Genomic DNA, 18,560 nt, shown 5'->3' with positions numbered 1-18,560 from the left:
GAGGATTGTCAACTCTACGAGAATGGAGCACCATCAGTAAAGCAAAAGGCGTCAGCAGCAAGAAAGAAAAGTTTGCTCTGCACTCTCAGTCGTCCTCGAATTGCCGCTGCAGCCTGCAGGTGTTCTTTCGGTTTAAAATTCAGAAAAGATATGGTCTCTGTTGAGTCAGCCGCAGAACCGCTTGTACTAAAACAATGCCCTTTCTGTACCTAAGTCTTCTCGAGGAAATGAACCACCGAATCTTATTCGTCCGATTGAAGAAGTCAGAGGTCTTTGCACCGAGTCCGTAGAGCTAGGGTACCGTACGTTGTTGGTTAGAAAGTCGGGATCAGATTCCTCTGGTGCATTACTTGGACTGAATAGTGAGAGGTTTAGAAACAATTTGGAACGCATGCATTTCACTGGAAGTGGTTCAGTTTTCGTAGGAGTAGAGACAATTCTTGCGTTTTGAATAGGGCCTTGGATATGATGGAAAAATTGTTTGAGTCCTAGACTTGGCTGAATAATCAACGGGATCAAAACTTCAGAGAGAAGCAGAGACATATTGAATGGACCACATAATGTTGCTAATAATTTATAATCTTGATCACACTGGTACATTCATTGACCGTGGGCGGGAAAGCACATGCAAACTGCCTCCTCCATTTCCCAGTCGTCATATCTCTGGAGACATACAACAACAGCTACGGCATAGCCCGACTCGTGATGTCCCACCTACTGTAACTGTTTAAGGAACCTCAATCCAGTGCAAAGACGACACAATACCAAACTAATAATCAAGCCAATGACACCGAATAATTTTGCTCGGCGGGAGATCATGAGCTAATACTGGATGATGGAGCGGTAGTAGGTGTTGGGCACCCAGTTGGCCGGGATGACCTGGTTCGCCACAAGCGTCCTGCCGGACTCGTTGGTGATGCGCAGCGAGAATGGCGCCGTGAGGCGGTGGCTGGAGTCCAGCCTCCAGATGGATCCCCACGACTCGCGCATCGGCGTCCACGACCCGGAGTTGGCCTCCATGAGGTCCACCTGCACCACGTCGCCGTCGCCGTCTTCGAACTCGACGAGCACCGCCAAGTAGACGGGGTTCGAGCCCTCCTCGACGTGGAACGTCACCTTCTGGCCGGGGTAGTTGCAGGGCACTCTGCATATGACATGTTTCCATTAGCCTTAGAGAGATCACCTTGTCCACAGTGCTCAAACTCCATATTATGAGTGAGTACTAAATATTTCTACCAATCTCCTCGGGACCTAGTTCATTGTCGTTAAAGGTGTTGAGCAAAAGTACAAGGGCTCGACAGCACTAGTAGCTAGACGGCCGAGCTTATGATTCTGTTCTGGTAGGACCTGCAGTCTGTGGCTCTGTGCAACGAGCAACGCATGCTACCCACCTCTTGAACTGGATGTCGATGATGCCAGCGTGGCGGAGCTCGTCGTTGCGGCCGGGCTTGGACATGGCGCCGAAGGCCGTGCCGCTGAGGTCGAAGTGGTACTTGGCGACCGGGTAGTAGTTCATGTCAGTGATGATGACCGTCTCTGCGTTGCCGGAGCATGCAGGATGGTTGACGCATCTTATCTGAAAAAAGCAAGCAAACAATGGAGTTAGTCAAAGCTGTACCTTATTTAATTAGCTTTCTGGCCGATATCCATTTCCACGAAGGCAGAGAAGAACGCTAAGGCCGCCTTGGGAAAAGCTCTGACGATTTAGTGTACCTGGTAGCAGGAGCCACAGCCCTTGCCATCCTTGAACAGGGGCTCGTTGCCGCAGGACGTCATGGCCGAAAACGGCGGCAGGTTCACGTTCTTGAAGCCGCAGGCGCCACCTGCATGCACACAAAAGGAAGCCGCGGCATGCAAGTTCGTTAATCGTTCAAGAACACGGCATGCAGTACACGGTTTGGCGCCATGCACAAGCAATGGTACTGTGCGTACGTACCGTCGTCGTCAGGGCCGGCGCCGGTGGGCGCGCCGTACCAGGTGGCCCTGGCAGCCTCCCAGTTGGGGTCGGCGGTGAAGTCGGAGGCGTTAAAATTGACCGGCCTAGCGCACGAGCCATACGTGACAAGGAGGGAGAAGAGCACTGCACCAAGTGCAACCACCTTGCAGGAGACGGAGGCCATATTGCTAGCTTCGTTACCAACTCAAAGCTTGAGAGAGTAGCTAATGGTACTAAGCAGTAGAGAGGAGGTTCTGTGTTTGGATGGTCTGGGGAGGAGCACCTTGCCGGGGTATTAATAGGCAGGAATCGATCGAACGCAGTGCGCCGCACGCGATCGCCATCAACGGTCGTTGCACCCGACGTGCTTTGGTACGCAGGGGTCACATGTCTGTGGAGCAAATCATGCGAGGAATGGAGGCTTCGGGTCACGAGTGCGCTATTTAAAAAAGTAACGGCGCCTTGGCAGTTATCACATATTCCGATATCCGCGTGTTACAATATAGTATGAACGGTGCCAACTCTCCTGTTCACTGATTCGATCTAGGGACACTTTCAAACTCTTCTGCTCAGAAATGTACAGCTCTCTGTGATGATGTGTTAGGAACGGAAGATTCTGACACAGCTAGCAGATGGTTAATTCATCGAAAACCGCGAAACTGGTCAATTCGGCCCGCACTAAATTCTAAATTTGACTGATTTTTAATTTGAATTCAAAAAATCACCAAAAAAAATAAAAATATTATAGGTAATTCTAAGACCTTCTGTGAAAATAATTAAAAATAATATTCTTCGCATCATATTTCATAGAGGGAAAGTTTGAAAAAAATGTGCTTTAAAAGTGTGCGGCTCATTTATTAACTCATGTTAAGGAAAATGTTAACATTAAAACACATATTTTGTATGTAGGGTGTAACTTAAGAGGATCTATAAAATTAATTTCACTTCATTTAGATTTTTATTAATTTCTCCATGATTTTTACAAAGTTCACGAGCATAAAAGTGAACATGTTAAGAAAAAACATTGTAATTAACTTTTTCATGTATACCATTATTTATTACACAAAGCATTGTTTAAGTAAACTAATAAAAGTGGTTTCACTAATTTTAGGGGTGTGATGGATTAGTTATGAATTAATCTAGTTACAACACATTTACTCAATCTTGCATGTTACAATAACTATTTCATGATTTTATGTATTTTTAGAAGATAGATGATCATGTAAGAAGACTAAAAAATTGGTTTCATTATTTTTGGATTAGAAAATAATTATCTATGCATTTAACTAGGTTTAGCAAATAAATTTTCTCACAGAAAATGTACAACTCTTTTATGAGTATAAATATTTTTATCATATATATCATGTTACTAAGAAAACTAAAAAATCATTTGATTTGAAGCTCGGATGAATTAGTTATCGATTTTTCAAGTTGAGCTATTTTTATGGCTTTTCTTTAACTTTACTGAAATTCAATAAAACCGAACGATTTTTTATGAAATTCGAGTGGTTTTTTTAGGAAATCGAGCGGTTTTCGATCCCAAACAAAATGCGGTATGTTTTCAATCAAAATCTCACCGAATTTCATGATATTTGTGAAAACCGCGGAACCACCGAGGGACGTATTTGGGACCTCCAACGAATTTTTTAACCCTGACCGGAAACACAAGGAACGGCAGGTTTACAATTAAAACTCGGACACCATTATTGGTACAGATGCAATCATTGTAACGAACGATTCTGTTTACCAAATCACCAAATCAATGCATATATACTTAAGAAGTTGCGTTGGAAGAGATACCTAATCCGGTTCAGTTTCCTGTAGGAAAAGAGATATATGCGATACCGTTGGTAGATTGTACAGATATAACGATACGGTGGGTACCATGTAAGGAGATGCTTGGTAGTTGCAGGATACCCTGCAAAGTAGTAGGACATGCCCAGGCCCCAGACTGACTGGTCAGCTATATCACTGATTACCACCAGGAACACACTTGCATCTTCTCAACTTTCACATCAGAAACACGGTTTGCTCTACTGGTCCGAACCGACGTAGCAATCTCACATTTTTGGCACCACCGCCCACTTCCCATGTGCAAATTGGCATTTGGTGCGAGCAGGAGCGAACGTGATGTTGCCTCATTTTTCTTCATGCGTGGCTTGACAAATGCTTGTCCTGCGCATATGCGTATTCTGGTGATTACAATGCTAGTAGTACTCTCAGGCTGGCACTTGCACCGCCCATGTCGCGTTTAGGCGCTGTTCATTCGAACATTTCGTCCACCGACAAGGGTGAGGGACTAGCAAGAATCCTACACTCAACACCTGAAAAGTATGCGTTTTAGATTGAGCTGATGGAATCTGGCTGTAAATTTATCTCTGCACCGTCTGTGAACTGGGTTTTGGACCGTCTGACTTGAGGGCATCTGTAGTAGTGTCTACAAGAAACAAGTCAACCGCGGCAAATTGAGTGCTAGGCCATCCGTATGCAATGTCAAACCGTAGCAAGAATTGCTCTGCTTCGCAAAGGATCGGAAGCTCTGGCTCGGCGTTGCTCACGTGAAGCGTACGCAGCTTCTACAAGCTGCCCATGGCGCCGTGCGGTGCGCAAGCGAAACATCCCACAAGGCCACTGGCCACAGCAACCACAAGTTAATTACCCGTCCGGCCGCGACGGCGAGACGCCACGGAGCAGACGGGACCCGAGGCCAGGGCACGGGAGAGCGCTCAAAGCGAAAGCTCGGCCCACAGCATCAGCCGGCCACACGGCAACGGTGGTGCACGAGTGGGTCCTGCAAACCCGGTGCGCGGGCTCAGCTGATAACTCCGTTCTGCCTGCCGGTTGCTGGCTCGTGCCCGGCGGCAGTTTTCGTCTTCGCGGTGGCCCGCACCTCACATGCAACTGCAAGGATGAAATGCAACGCAGCGCCGGGCAGCCGTCGGCATCCGACTTCTCTCTCGCGCGCACATGCGCCTGGAGCCATCGTCCGTCAGTTACTTTGTCTCTTTCCGACGCTAACTGCTTTGGACGACCGAAAAAGAAATGGGCCATTTGGAAAAATACCACGTGAAAATGTCACTATGTCAGTGACACATAAACAGTAATATTTTTATGTTTCATGGTATTTTTTCAATTTTTCCAAAAAAGAAATCTATGGCACGCAAGCCATAGTTAGTATTAAGAAGGCGCAACTACGCGACCGAAAAGAAAATGGAAAATTCAAGGCTCTCCTTTTCTGTTGCGCCTATTCTCTGTGTATATCCGGAAAGGATAACTTATAGACAGCTAATCTGCTGGACACAGCATATCCTTTTTGTTGTACAGCATAACAGCAAGGTTCAGAAACAGTTGCCTTTTTCAGCGAACCAACATGCCGATGCCTCATTTTCGTGTACAAATCTTGTGGAAACACCCACAGCTAGTTTAGAGCCTATACGTCGTGTGTGTACTCTGTAGCTTCCCTTAATTTGGTGCGGGCATTGCAAGTGACTGGAGTGAGAGTTTGACGCCAGTAATTGCGGCAAGAATTCAGTACAGGTCCACAGGGTGATCTTTAAGCGGCGACTTTGTCGGCTATTACAGTAGCGAAAAAGCGATGAATCATTCTGTGATACGGTTAATCGGTCACAGAACTTTAGTTAGGGGAAAGGGCTTTGGACCGAAAGAGACTTGTGTTGGGGGATTAGCATCCTTTGCGTCCAACCAACGCACTGATCGCTGTAACTACGTGCTCGTAGCTACCTTGCACTGCTTTGGCCGTTGCAGGCGTTATGTTGTTCCTTTTCAGGATCGCCAAATCTACGGAAATGGAGTACACATCAGAAGAGCAAAAGGCGCCAGCAAGAAAGAAAAGTTTGTTGTACACTTACAGTTCAGAACGTTGGTCTATGCTAAGTCAACCGTAGAACCGTCAGTACTAAAACATTGCACTTGCTGAACCTCCAATTCTCAGTCATCTGAAGCAGAATTCAGAAGTCTGCCTTCCACTTATTCCTAGGCTACCGTTGTTGGTTAGAAGTCAGGATCGGACTTGTCAAGTGTATCCCTGGTACGTGGACCGGATAAGCTCTGGTAGGAATTGGGGAGAAAAAAATCCAGTGTTCCAAGTTCCAACTAGACCTTAGATAACAGTAATAGGGAAACCGTTCCACTACAAAAGTTAGTGTCTAGCTTTCAAGTAACTGAGTTTTGTTATATGTCAGTCATTTTCTTTACCATCAGATCAACATTCAACAACTCACAAAAGCATTGCGATTTTAAGCTATCTAGCTGTACTTTTATGTGATTGAGATGTAATAAAGTTTCAGGCGATTGAAAGTGTCGAAGCTGTTCGAGAAAAGAAACAACGAAAAAATGATAAACAACTATAGTTGAGCTGAATTATCAAGCAGAGGGCACAAACGAGAGAGAAGCGGAGTGTACTGATTACTAAAGCCATACAAAATACTTGCTATAATTTATAACCCGAATACAGTGGTACATGCATCGACAGCGGGCGGGAAAGCGCATGCAAACTTTCCTCCATTTCCCACTCGTCAGTCTCTCTTTTTTTTTCTTTGAACCACGACGACTCGTCAATCTCTTGCAGACACAAACAACACCTATGGCATATAGCCAGACTCCTGATGTCTCACCTACTAACTAAGGCACCTCAATCCAATGCAACAACGATACATCACCAATGACACCGAATAATTGTGTGCAGCAGCGTATCATGAGATCGAGCTAATATTGGATGATGGAGCGGTAGTACGTGTTGGGCACCCAGTTGGCTGGGATCACCTGGTTGGCCACCAGCGTCCTGCCGGACTCGTTGGTGATGCGCAGCGAGAATGGCGCCGTGAGCCGATGGCTGGAGTCCAGCCTCCAGATGGATCCCCACGACTCGCGCATCGGCGTCCACGACCCGGAGTTGGCCTCCATGAGGTCCACCTGCACCACGTCGCCGTCACCGTCTTCGAACTCGACGAGCACCGCCAAGTAGACGGGGTTCGAGCCCTCCTCGACGTGGAACGTCACCTTCTGGCCGGGGTAGTTGCAGGGCACTCTGCATGTGACATGTTTCCATTAGCTTGTCCACACAGTGCATGCGCGAACTCCAAATTAGGAGTGAGTACAGTAACAACCGGACTACCGGAGGCGACAGCTTGTGAAGTGGAAGTACTACTTGAGCCCCAATAAAATACCGGTAGCTCGGTTCGCAATAGCACAGGTAGCTAGACGGTCGAGCTTATGATTCTGTTCAGGTAGGACCTGCAGATTGTTGGTCTGTGGCTCCGTGCAACGACCTAGCAGTGCATGTTACCTACCTCTTGAACTGGATGTCGATGATGCCAGCGTGGCGGAGCTCGTCGTTGCGGCCGGGCTTGGACATGGCGCCGAAGGCCGTGCCGCTGAGGTCGAAGTGGTACTTGGCGACCGGGTAGTAGTTCATGTCGGTGATGATGACCGTCTCCGGGTTGCCGGAGCACGCAGGATGGTTGACGCATCTTATCTGAAAAAAAGCAAGCAAAGAATGGAGTTACTACTCAATACTGTACTTTACCTTTCTCAGTCTCCTTTTTCATGATGGCAGGCACCAACGTTAACGTCATGTGACCAATTAATCTACCTGGTAGCAGGAGCCGCAGCCCTTGCCATCCTTGAACAGGGGCTCGTTGCCGCACGACGTCATGGCCGAGAACGGCGGCATGTTCACGTTCTTGAACCCGCAGGCGCCACCTGCACATCATTGGATGCCACGGCAAGTAAGTTTCTGGATCGTTCAAGAGCACGGCATGCATCGATCGCTATGCATGCACCGGCAATCATGCATATATACTTACCGTCGTCGTCAGGGCCGGCGCCGGTGGGCGCGCCGTACCAGGTGGCCCTGGCAGCCTCCCAGTTGGGGTCGGCGGTGAAGTCGGAGGCGTTAAAATTGACCGGCCTAGCGCACGAGCCATACGTGACAAGGAGGGAGAAGAGCACTGCACCAAGTGCAACCACCTTGCAGGAGACGGAGGCCATATTGCTAGCTTCGTTACCAACTCAAAGCTTGAGAGAGTAGCTAATGGTACTAAGCAGTAGAGAGGAGGTTCTGTGTTTGGGATGGTCTTGAGAGGAGCGCCCTTGCCGGGGTATTTATAGGCAGGAATCGATCGAATGCAGTGCGCCGCGCGCGATCGCCATCAACGGTCGTTGCACCCGACGTGCTTTGGTACGCAGGGGTCACATGGCTGTGGAGCAAATCATGCGAGGAATGGAGGCTTCGGGTCACGAGTGCACTATTTTAACGGCGCCTTGGCAGTATCAACAGTGCCTAGTACCTGTTCACTGCTTCTTGTGACATATTTACTGTTCTACTTCAGAGATGCACAGCTATCTCTTTGTCGGATATGCAGTGTTGGGAACTGGAGATTCGGGCACAGCAGGTAAACAGACGGAACGACAGGTCCACAATTAAATCATGAAATTGGCGAGTAATCATTGTATTGATTATGTGTACCAAATCACTGAATCATGTATGAACTACGAAGTTGCGTTGGAAGAGGTACCTACCCCGTTTCAGTTTCGGTTTCACGGAAAGTTGGTGCTAGTACAACGAAACGGTGAGTCGGTGAATACCATGTTGCTGTCTGTTTAAAATTGGCAAATGCATGGTTGTTGCAAGATACCCTGCAAAATGAATGGACAAGGCGTATGTATGTCCTTTCGCGCATCTATCTTTATTATCCATCTCTCCTACCTAACATTTATCTATCATTGATTATGAATTTTTTATCTACCATTCTGGTACAAATCGCAAATTAATAGTCTTGATAAGACGTATGTCCGCATACATAATGGATTTTTCATGTGGTGCAGGCCGTGCGAAACACAAAGGTTTCAGTTTTTTTAGAGAGATGCTTTGACCTAGAGGCTCCCGAGTCCTAATGCTTGAAAGAACAGAGGCCTTAGTTCGTACTCTATTATCGGACCAACGTGGCCGGCCGCTTCATCTTTGAATAACTGATTACCAGCAGCAGCACACTCTTGGATCTCCTATACTTTTCACATTTGATGAGTTGACAAGAGTAATCTGTAAAGGGTACTAAAGATGTGGATCAACCGTGCTTCAGCAAATCAGAAACTGGGCAATGTACCAGTTTCTACTTTCATTTCTTTCTACATTTGGCTACGGGGTGTGATGATGTAACAATGAACTTTGTTGTATGCATCACACGATACAAAAAATCGGAGCTTTTTTCCATTGTCTAAAAAACAGTTTCTACTTTTACACCTCCGGTGGTTTCGGTTAATCTTAAACTGGTCGAAGCGAGGGTGTACAGGGGGTTTTAGAAGCTGAAGAAAGAGCAATGCATAAAACACTTTTGCCCTGCTCAATTATTCAGTAGCATTCCTTGAAGTTAAGGGCCCGCTCTTTTGCACTTTTTGAAAAGCTATGTTTTTGACTTGTTTGAAAAACTATTTTTTAAATAAGTTGTTGGTTTCTACAATAATTTTTTTTCTTCTCAGCACATAGCTTCTCAGAATAGCGTCTCTCAGCGAGTTTATCAGTTTTAATTCATTTTTCTCAGAAACACACTTTTAACTTCTTTAAAAATCACTTCTATAGGACCCGTTTATTCTATATTGTAGCAATAGAAACAAAATCAGAAACAGGAAACAAGATGTCTGTGTCTAAAAATTGTTCCACCTTTTCAATTGAACCATCAGGATGCGAGTTGTCTGGGCTACAATTTTGGCCCATCTTTCCAGCCCAATTAAAACCAGAGCGCGTTGTTGGGCCAGGACCATGCCACCTGATCGCCCAAGCCCGTCAGCTTCAATCGGCAAAAAACTAAACCTAGACGTCAAAGCCCAACCAACAAGAGTTTAGTCCTTTAAAAAAGTTGTTTCCAGTGTTTTTTTTTTGTGCATGTCACTTAGTCATCGCAGGACTACTAATACCTGATGCTTAATCGGCCAGTGTCTAACTGTAGGATGGAAATGATATTTCTGCACTCCAAAAACAAGTCGAAAAGGTGAGAGTCTCCTCACATTTCTGCGCCCTCTCGAGTCATTAGTTGCACTTACACAACTAATATAGGACTATCCCAACACCAACATTCTCGGCGGCCTGGGTTGTTACTCGTTCGTTCGAAAGGGACGTGGCTTGCGTTCTGACTAGGATTTTGGCGTGCCACCCGGAATCATTGGCGGGAAGGAGTGGCAAGCAAGCGATGCAAAGCCAGCGGGAAAAATACGAGAGGGCGGGAAGAGAAGAAAAGAAGTCACGCGCGGGGGTCCCGCGGGCACTATGATTTCACAGGGCGCGGCTGCTGCAACCACCACGTTGCGCTCGCCATCGCGGCGCCAACCACCTCACATGCCACCGCCGCGCCGGTGCCATGTGACCGTGCGTGCTCTGCTCTGCCCTGCCCTGCCACTCGCCCGCGCGCGATCCCCATCCCCATCCCAATCCAATCCCAATCCATCCGTCGAGCGAGCGTCCGGCTCCGGCGTGGGGAGGGCGGCTGGGCGAGGCCGCGCGCGTTGCTCGCGCTGCCGTCGTGCGTTCTCCTATCCGCGCGCGGCGACGTGTCCGCCGGCGTGACGGCCCGCGTTTCCTATTGTTTTGTTCGCGTATTCATCGCGTCCAGTTCGGATAAGAAGGGCCGAAGGTGTGGACCACGCTGTCAGAGAAGCCATCGGCTGGAAAAATGTGCATAAGCTATGCCGGCTGGCATCAATCTCCGCGTTACATGCGTCTACGCGAGTTAAGATTCCCGCGAACGTGCCGTGCACAGAGGACCCCGTTCACACATACCCTGGTTGTTCTGACTGCACTAGGTTATCTGCACGACTTGCTTGACCCTTGCCAGAGATCCCGTCACTAAACGGTGGCACACTGAGCCATTTTTCTCCAAACCGACGCCGCCTCGTACACGCTGAAGCGACCTATCCAGATCACCGCAGGCCCGGCCGTACGCCCTGCACCGGCCACCGGCCACTGGCCACCGGTAGCAAAATTTATTCGTCGGAGCAGAGCAGCGGCCACCGCTATAAATATAGCATGGGCGCAGATATCGCACGCAGGGGCGCAGGGTGGGTGTGTTTGTTTGTCTCAATCTACCTTTATTGGTTTGATCAATATCTATGTTTGATTATTCCTATTTATTGTTTTAATCTGATATGACGAAATATAAATATACGGTATTATCTTGAGTTAATTTTTATTCCGTAGTCTAACCTGAAAGATGACTGAGATCCTCTATCTTTACCGAGTAAAGTCACCGTGCTACAGTATTTTAAACAGCGTTACTATAGTGATAAATCTAGTCCGTTCTCAATCCAACGGCTCGCAGAAAAGCTAAAGTTACGAATACTATAACACAGTGACTTTTCTCTGTAAAAGTAGAGAATCTCAATCCTAAAGGATGCATGCTCTACATTTGCTCGTACAGGTGGACCTACTCATTAGCGTTACAAATCATCTTAGTACGAGTAACCAATATAATCTTAACTCTTGAAGCCGCTTATTCGGCTTTAGGTTCAATGAATCAAACAGAAAATAGTCCAACATATCTAAACAGATATAACTAATTAAATATTTTACTTTTCCCCTCAAACTGCTTATACCCCCTCCGTTCAAAAATAGCACGCATATTTTTTTAGACTCGGTCTTCAATGTTAAATTTTAACTAAGATTTTCTCATAAAATATATTATTTATAGGTACAAAATTTATATAAAATAAAATTATTTTAAATTCTGAATCTAGTTATATAATTTTTATACACTAGATATTTTTATAATTTATTTAAATATTAATCAAGTTATGCAAATTTGATTTTTTTTAAAAAAACAATATCTACTATTTTTAAACGGAAGCCGGGAACCTCTCCTGAGGGAAGCATACCCTCCTGTCTCTTTTTACCGTTCAACCTTTACTGGTGGGCCCGGCAAGTAGGGTATCAAAAGGTGTGGGGGGCAGGGGGTGGCGTGCGTTGAGACAGTTTTTCTCGTTGGAGTGGGGACAGGATAAAGGCCCCAGACGCAGGCGCCCGGCCCTAAAAAGGGAGCCGTTGGTGGTGGCCCGGCCGTCGACGGTCTTCGGTAGATCTCCGGCATCATCTCATCTCTCCGCCGTCGATTCTCTCCCGGATTTTGGCTCCGTTGCCTACGGTAGCCGTCCGATGCAACCACCAACGGTCTCAGCCAAATAGACTCGATCCATTTTATCGCTGCCATGTGGGCCGCCTAAAGATTCCAGCCCGGCAAAGTAAGCAAGTGTTTGCTTCATCTGCTCGTTGCTGCAGGCAGACGCACCTTGATTTACGGCCAGTTTGTGCATGTCTTCTGGGCCCAATGGAGAAAAAAATTCCTCACGAGGAGCCCCAATCCACGGCAACGGCAAGCATCACGTACTGCTCTGCTCTGCTCTTCTCTTCGGAACTTGACCTTTGCGATGATTTTGTCCGGCCAGACAGAATATTTTGTCGTCCTTTCATTAGGCCGCATAATTGGGGATGTTTGGGTAGAGTCAAAGCAAGCGACAAGGAAAACTTTATGCAGATTATCATGCTTATACTTCCCTGGATTATGATGAGCTATGCAATGGCCATGGACTACTGTTCGTTTGCTCTGCTCCCTTGCCCCCGGCGCAGTGCAAGAACTCCGTGGCGGCCATGGCAAAGCACCTCGTATTCGTGCTCCCATTGACATCGCATTATTCTGAGAAGCGAGGAAAAAGTGAAGGGACCGTCTCGACGAGCACGAAGCAGTAGCACCCATTATCTCTGCACGGCAACTCGCGCTAGGAAAATTTAACGACGCCACTTGTTCCTGCGCTGCAGGCCGCACTCACGCGTCCGACGAGCTCGCACCGTGCTCACGTCTTCTTCGGGCCCAGCGACGTGAGACCTCGCGCCGGCGGTAGTGCAGTGGAGTAATGCTGTCATGTTGTTCTCGAGAAGCAAGAGACACGGGGGCCGGACGAATGCAGGACGACTACTCTCCTATCCTTTTGTTGCGTATTGCCAATGTTCAATGCTTCGGTTTCCGTCCGCGCCTTCGCCAAAATTCAATGCGAGGCGCGCAGCGGCAACCACCACCTCCCCGGGACCTGGTGGTTTGTAGCAACGAGACAACAGAGCTCGCGTGCAGAGATCACGGCCGGCCAGTAGATCACGAGTACAGGCTGCAGGTAGGTAACTGAAAAGAAAGAGGACTCTCCTCTGTAGTCTGTACGACGCACTGGAGTAGTGTGCAGTAGCCAGCCGCGATCTGTGAAAATACGAAGTTGAGACTCACGTTTCTTCGATCTCCACGGCTGTACCGTGCTGCTGCTGCTGCTTTGCTGAAAGAGACTGGTGAGGTTTAGGCCATTTCCTCTGCACTGTTAACCGTAGAAAAACCGGACGATTAGCACCAGGAAAGCCTCTACGTCAGATTGACGAATCGGCCAGGCTACTGGATGCATCCGTCGGCCTCGAGAGATGCATGGCATGTGAATTGGCGTTTGCCCCGTCACATGCGTCACCTGCCATGTTAAAACACCGCTTTCGCGGATGAAGTTAGCTTATCCTGCCGGCCGGTGCGTATCACCCGTCGCTGCCTCGTGTCCCTCCATCGAATCGATCGCCATGTGCACTTCCCACTCTCCCCTTCTCTGTTCGGCTGTTGTAATCATCGTGCCAGCGTAGAAAACTTCAGGGTTATTTTAGATAAAGAGAGTTTTATTTCATTAAAAACAAAAATATCCCAGCCTCTACGTCTGTGCACGTATGAGGCCGGTAGAAAATTGCAGCTACCATGCGTGCCGGTACTGCTGGCCATGCCTCGTTGCGGCAATGATACGAGGCATGCAGCGAAGGGAGGCACGCATGGATCAGTTGCATAATGCAGCAGATACCGACAGCCAACAAGGGGCTAGGTGGACAAGTGCTGTACCCGTGTACCACTGCGCATCATTGCCTCGGGTGCATGTACGCAGAACTTGCGTTGTGAAGGCAGTATTTTAGTACTCGAATACTCGATCGATATTCTTCCTGGATGGATGCATGCTAGCCATGCTGTGCCATGATTCGCGAGACACGGCCGCGTTGCGTCTCGCATGATTGTCACCGGCCGGCAGGAGTCCTCGGTCACACCAAACCAGCCCGCCCAGTCATTCCTGACGACTCCTCCCTCGACCAGGTATTCAGATCCTACGAAATAAGCAGTGCAAGCGATCGGTGGAGAGCTAGCGTTTGCATTGCAGTAAGTAGATTACGCTCAACTGACGGGATCACGCACGCATCGATCCAAGCAGAGCTAGCGGCCGGCGCCAACTAGCTGGTGAGTGTCGAGCTAGCTAGTATTGTGAGTTAGCATTATTGCTGCTCCGCCCCCCGGGAGTTGCAATGACGGTTTAGGTGCGGATGATCAGATGGCCGTATCATTGCTACCTCACCTGCATGGTTACCCGTCGGATCATATCGATCGTTCCCGGAAAAGGAGAGGGAAAGGAACCAGAAAGCGACCTAACTAACACACATGATCACGAGGCAAGCAAACGATTCTGCGATCTGCTCGACCTGGCCGGACGAGCATCGTGTAGCCGGTGCAATACTGCAAGCTGCCGGGTGTCCTTGAAGCATCCCGATCGATCCATGCCGGGCTGCCCGGTCAGATGTGGTGCGCGGCCGCAGCTTGCGCCCGAGGGGTTGGCCGGCGCCCATGAACTCCGTAGACCGATCGTGCTACTACGTACGTTCTGTGTCGGAGGAGCTAATCCGCTAGCTCATCTATCGCTGAATCATTGCATGCATGAAGCTCAGCTTGTTCGTTCTTCTGGGACCAATAAATTATCTTCTTGACTGATCAGCCAGCCAAATGAATTTCCCCTTCCGCGTCAAAGATACGTTGCGGGCTGTTGGGGGCATGTGGGATGACACAGAAATTCAGGACAAATGGAGCCAAAAAGCAGCATGCGATGTGGCGCTCTCGGCGCCGGGCACTATCCCGGTTCTCTTTACGATCTGTCACATCGAATTTGGGCAAAATTAGTGAGGGTTCGCGAATTATTGCGCTAAAGATGAACTGAATGGCTGTGCACAGCTAGCACAGCACAGCGAGTTAGAAAAGGGTGTTTAGTTAGCGGCCAAGCACTGACGAGGGAAGCTACCTGGCAGGTCCTGAAACCTGGAACTCAAGTCTGAAGTCTGAACACGAGTGGGTTAGTTAGGAACTAATCAGATGCGCTCCAATGCTAACTGCAAGTAATCTCCATCTAAATCATGGTTATGAAAAGTTTTACAAATTCTTAGGGCTCATTTGGTTCATAACTAATTTTATCATACATTACTGATTAAGGCTAGTCTTACTACACTTTTATAGCAAGAAAATTGACTAACTAATTTTAAGCAAACTTTAAAACTTTATCTGTAACAAGTGGACCATAAAGTTAAAAAATTAGACAAATTAAAACGATGGTAGCAAACAAACACTGTTTTACAAAACTAAGGTTGACTAAACTTAAACGTGGCAAATATAGTTGTAATCCAAACGTACCCCTTACTGTTCCATGCATATAGAATGCACTGACGAGCAGTAGATTATAGTCTTCGTTCCATGCATATAGAATGCAGACATTTCTTACTGTTCCTGAAGGTTGCAGCCTGGCACGAGCACAGGTCGCGCGTAGTGTAGTCGTGTTGTGCCAAGCGCCATCAGTCAAGTGAAAACACCGTGCACCAGCAGCTGCTTTTCGCCCTTTCCGCACATTACATCCAAACTCAACGGGAAAAAGGTCCAAACGAGAAACAGAACAAGCTATACCCATCCATGGTACATCCAGCTCCATGCAAAATTTCAGAGAGGTAAAGAGAAGCGGCCAAGAAACGAAGATGAGCACCAGGAATCTGTTCCAACTGGACGCAGCGATGCATGCTAGACAATGCACATTGCGCACAGGTGGAGGCCCTGAGCTTCCCTCTCCTGTGGCGCGGGCACATGCCGACAACCCAAACCAAGTCATCTTTCTCGGGAGAATTTCCCGGGCCGAGGTGGGACCGCGAGCCTTTTGCTCTGTTCGGTTCTGAGCTCACCCGCATGGCAGCTAGCAGGCTAGCGATGGATCGAGCGGCTCCGTCCATGCATCTACCGGCCCCAACCCTCATCTGCCAACTTTCAATACGCGCTGCCGTAGCGAGATGAGCGAGCGAGCTAGGCCGCGACGCGAGGCCCCGACTCGACTGAGCTCAGGCCATGTGCGGCCCCAACATGGCACGTTCTCCCTCACTCCTTTGCTCACTGCGTGCGTACGTACGTACACAGTGAGCAAGGAGCTCTCCTTAACGTGCCGGTGGTGCCGATCTGGCTTATAAATTGGCCCACCGCACCACGGCCACCACCCACTCACTAGTTACTGCACTAAATCCACCCCCTCACTCACTCAGCTAGAGCCTAGAGGAGAGGCTGGAAGGGGGGACGAAGAAAGGCATGGGCTTGCGCTCCATCTCCTCCCTCGCCGCGGCGGCGGCGGCGGCGGCGCTCGTGTTCCTGTCCCTCCTCGCCGTTGGCCACTGCCGCGAGGCCCAGTTCAACGCCAGCGACGTCGGCGTCGGCACGGAGAACTTCAACTCCAGCGACGCCGTCGTGTACAGGGGCCCCTGGACCAAGGCCAGGGCCACCTGGTACGGCCAGCCCAACGGCGCCGGCCCCGACGACAACGGTGAGCACCCGGATTTCGAGATCTCTATCTTTCTTTCTCGGTCGGCATTTGTTCTTGCCTTGTTTATCGATCTGGGCAATGTGGCTCATCTCATGGTGTCTTGGTGCCGATCGAATCTTGCTAGGTGGTGCCTGCGGCTTCAAGCACACCAACCAGTACCCGTTCATGTCCATGGGGTCCTGCGGCAACCAGCCATTGTTCAAGGACGGCAAGGGATGCGGCTCCTGCTACAAGGTGCTGTAAAAACAATGGAATTTTTTTTTCTCACCGCTCTGCACTAGTCCTGACTGTTAAAAGTAGGACGGCGTCATAGTACAAGTTAGGCCGGCCCACTGGCAGAGGCTGTGCAAGTGGTCCCCACGTGCATGTGCCATTTACTGTGCACTGACTCTTGCTTGCTCTGAAGTGGACCTGACGTTTGGTAATTGCCACGGATCATGCAGATTCGGTGCACCAAGGACCCGTCCTGCTCCGGCCGGACGGAGACGGTGATCATCACCGACATGAACTACTACCCGGTTGCCCCCTACCACTTCGACCTCAGCGGCACGGCGTTCGGCAGGCTCGCCAAGCCCGGCCTCAACGACAAGCTCCGCCACTCCGGCATCATCGACATTGAGTTCACCAGGTCTGTGAAGAGTTATAGCTGCTCTACTCTGTTACTCCGTTCTGTTCTGTTCTGCTGCCACTGGAAGTAGAAGCTGTCAAATTGTTGAAGTATTAGTTTCCCTCCAAATCTTTCGTTGAAATTTCTGTCAGCCGAGCCGGACAAGTAGAAGCATGCGCCCTGGCGCGGCAAAGTGAAAGTTTGGTAGGCTCGAGCGACCCATCCCCCTCCAACCGCCGCATTACTACACCTCGCCGGACACCGGACACTGCATGTGCGGCAAAGTGGCACAGCAGACGAAGCTCACTTTTATTGCTGCTACACCACAACATGCTCATTTTTGGCTACTAGTGGGCGCACCCCTTTTGCAGTCCAACGGATCTGCGTGCCCTGTTGCAACGCGCCACCGGCCACCCCATTTTCATGTAGCAGCAGATAATATAACTTCAGCAGGGCATGGGCCCAGGCCAAAAAGATTAAAGATTCCTTGCAATAGGATTAAGCTAAGCAACAAAATCAGTCGCCATGATTAGCAACGATTCCTTTCCTTTTGCAGTACACACGACATCGCTTTTATTTTTGCAACAGCTGAGGAGAGGTAGCTAGGTACTCATCAGGCGAGCCGTGTTTGCATGCAATTGTTGCAGGGTGCCGTGCGAGTTCCCGGGGCTGAAGATCGGGTTCCACGTGGAGGAGGGCTCGAGCCCCGTCTACTTCGCGGTGCTGGTGGAGTACGAGGACGGCGACGGCGACGTGGTGCAGGTGGACCTGATGGAGTCCCGGACGGCGCACGGCCCGCCCAAGGGCAGGTGGACGCCGATGCGCGAGTCCTGGGGATCCATCTGGCGGCTGGACACCAACCACCGCCTACAGGCGCCCTTCTCCATCCGCATCCGCAACGAGTCCGGCAAGACGCTCGTCGCCAAGGAAGTGATCCCGGCCAACTGGAGGCCCAACGCCTTCTACCGTTCCTTCGTTCAGTACAGCTGATCGATCAGTCTCGAGGTACCAATGGGTGCCCCGGCAATTGGAGCTGGCACTCGATCGCTACTACTACCACTACTAGTACGACGAACGGAACGGCTAGTGGTCCTTGGGAAGTAAATGTATGTCCCGGTCATCGTGTTGTTTGCATGCAGTTGTATCATCATGGGTTGGGGTCTTGGGAGTCGTTGGGGCCGGGCTCCTGTTTAGCTGAGGATGGGCAGGCAACATTAAGCTGTGTGGGAAATGGAGGAGGCAGGCGTACAAGGTACGCTCTCCCGCCCACTGTCGCTTCATAATTTATCATCATCATATCGAACGGTGATTAATCAAAAGTATATTGTTATGCTTAAA

At 49.2% G+C, this 18,560-nt stretch overlaps 3 protein-coding genes across 3 annotated transcripts; 1 reads left to right on the top strand and 2 right to left on the bottom strand.

Moving 5' to 3' along the window:
- Positions 1–551: 551 nt before the first annotated feature.
- On the bottom strand, positions 552–2,325 carry LOC133903356 (expansin-B3-like). Its single transcript, XM_062344695.1, has 4 exons — positions 1,937–2,325; positions 1,714–1,823; positions 1,392–1,576; positions 552–1,144 (listed from the first exon to the last, which is right to left on the bottom strand). Exons 1-4 carry the CDS (start codon positions 2,118–2,120, stop codon positions 823–825), a joined length of 801 nt encoding a protein of 266 aa, XP_062200679.1. The 5' UTR covers positions 2,121–2,325; the 3' UTR covers positions 552–822.
- A 4,033-nt stretch (positions 2,326–6,358) lies between these two features.
- On the bottom strand, positions 6,359–8,029 carry LOC133903979 (expansin-B3-like). Its single transcript, XM_062345479.1, has 4 exons — positions 7,762–8,029; positions 7,548–7,657; positions 7,246–7,430; positions 6,359–6,983 (listed from the first exon to the last, which is right to left on the bottom strand). Exons 1-4 carry the CDS (start codon positions 7,943–7,945, stop codon positions 6,662–6,664), a joined length of 801 nt encoding a protein of 266 aa, XP_062201463.1. The 5' UTR covers positions 7,946–8,029; the 3' UTR covers positions 6,359–6,661.
- Positions 8,030–16,203: 8,174 nt separating this feature from the next.
- On the top strand, positions 16,204–18,560 carry LOC133903953 (expansin-B4-like). The gene is made up of 4 exons (XM_062345452.1): positions 16,204–16,615; positions 16,740–16,849; positions 17,059–17,243; positions 17,870–18,560. The coding sequence occupies exons 1-4, from the start codon at positions 16,384–16,386 to the stop codon at positions 18,210–18,212; spliced, it is 870 nt and encodes a 289-aa protein (XP_062201436.1). The 5' UTR covers positions 16,204–16,383; the 3' UTR covers positions 18,213–18,560.

Source organism: Phragmites australis, chromosome 21 (genome assembly GCF_958298935.1).
Source record: "Phragmites australis chromosome 21, lpPhrAust1.1, whole genome shotgun sequence".
Classification (NCBI taxonomy): domain Eukaryota; kingdom Viridiplantae; phylum Streptophyta; class Magnoliopsida; order Poales; family Poaceae; genus Phragmites; species Phragmites australis.
This window is presented reverse-complemented; position numbering and strand designations above follow the sequence as displayed.

What these genes read in the sequence shown, in the direction of transcription:
- LOC133903979 (XM_062345479.1), bottom strand. Translation starts at nt 7,945, where the DNA reads ATGGCCTCCGTCTCCTGCAAGGTGGTTGCACTTGGTGCAGTGCTCTTC. An exon ending in GCTGCGGCTCCTGCTACCAG is followed by an intron (nt 7,431 to 7,547) that starts GTAGATTAATTG and finishes GCTTTTTTTCAG; the next exon opens with ATAAGATGCGTCAACCATCC. An exon ending in ATCGACATCCAGTTCAAGAG is followed by an intron (nt 6,984 to 7,245) that starts GTAGGTAACATG and finishes TGTCACATGCAG; the next exon opens with AGTGCCCTGCAACTACCCCG.
- LOC133903356 (XM_062344695.1), bottom strand. Translation starts at nt 2,120, where the DNA reads ATGGCCTCCGTCTCCTGCAAGGTGGTTGCACTTGGTGCAGTGCTCTTC. An exon ending in CGCCGGCCCTGACGACGACG is followed by an intron (nt 1,824 to 1,936) that starts GTACGTACGCAC and finishes GTGTGCATGCAG; the next exon opens with GTGGCGCCTGCGGCTTCAAG. An exon ending in GCTGTGGCTCCTGCTACCAG is followed by an intron (nt 1,577 to 1,713) that starts GTACACTAAATC and finishes TGCTTTTTTCAG; the next exon opens with ATAAGATGCGTCAACCATCC.
- LOC133903953 (XM_062345452.1), top strand. Translation starts at nt 16,384, where the DNA reads ATGGGCTTGCGCTCCATCTCCTCCCTCGCCGCGGCGGCGGCGGCGGCG. An exon ending in CGCCGGCCCCGACGACAACG is followed by an intron (nt 16,616 to 16,739) that starts GTGAGCACCCGG and finishes GAATCTTGCTAG; the next exon opens with GTGGTGCCTGCGGCTTCAAG. An exon ending in ATCGACATTGAGTTCACCAG is followed by an intron (nt 17,244 to 17,869) that starts GTCTGTGAAGAG and finishes CAATTGTTGCAG; the next exon opens with GGTGCCGTGCGAGTTCCCGG.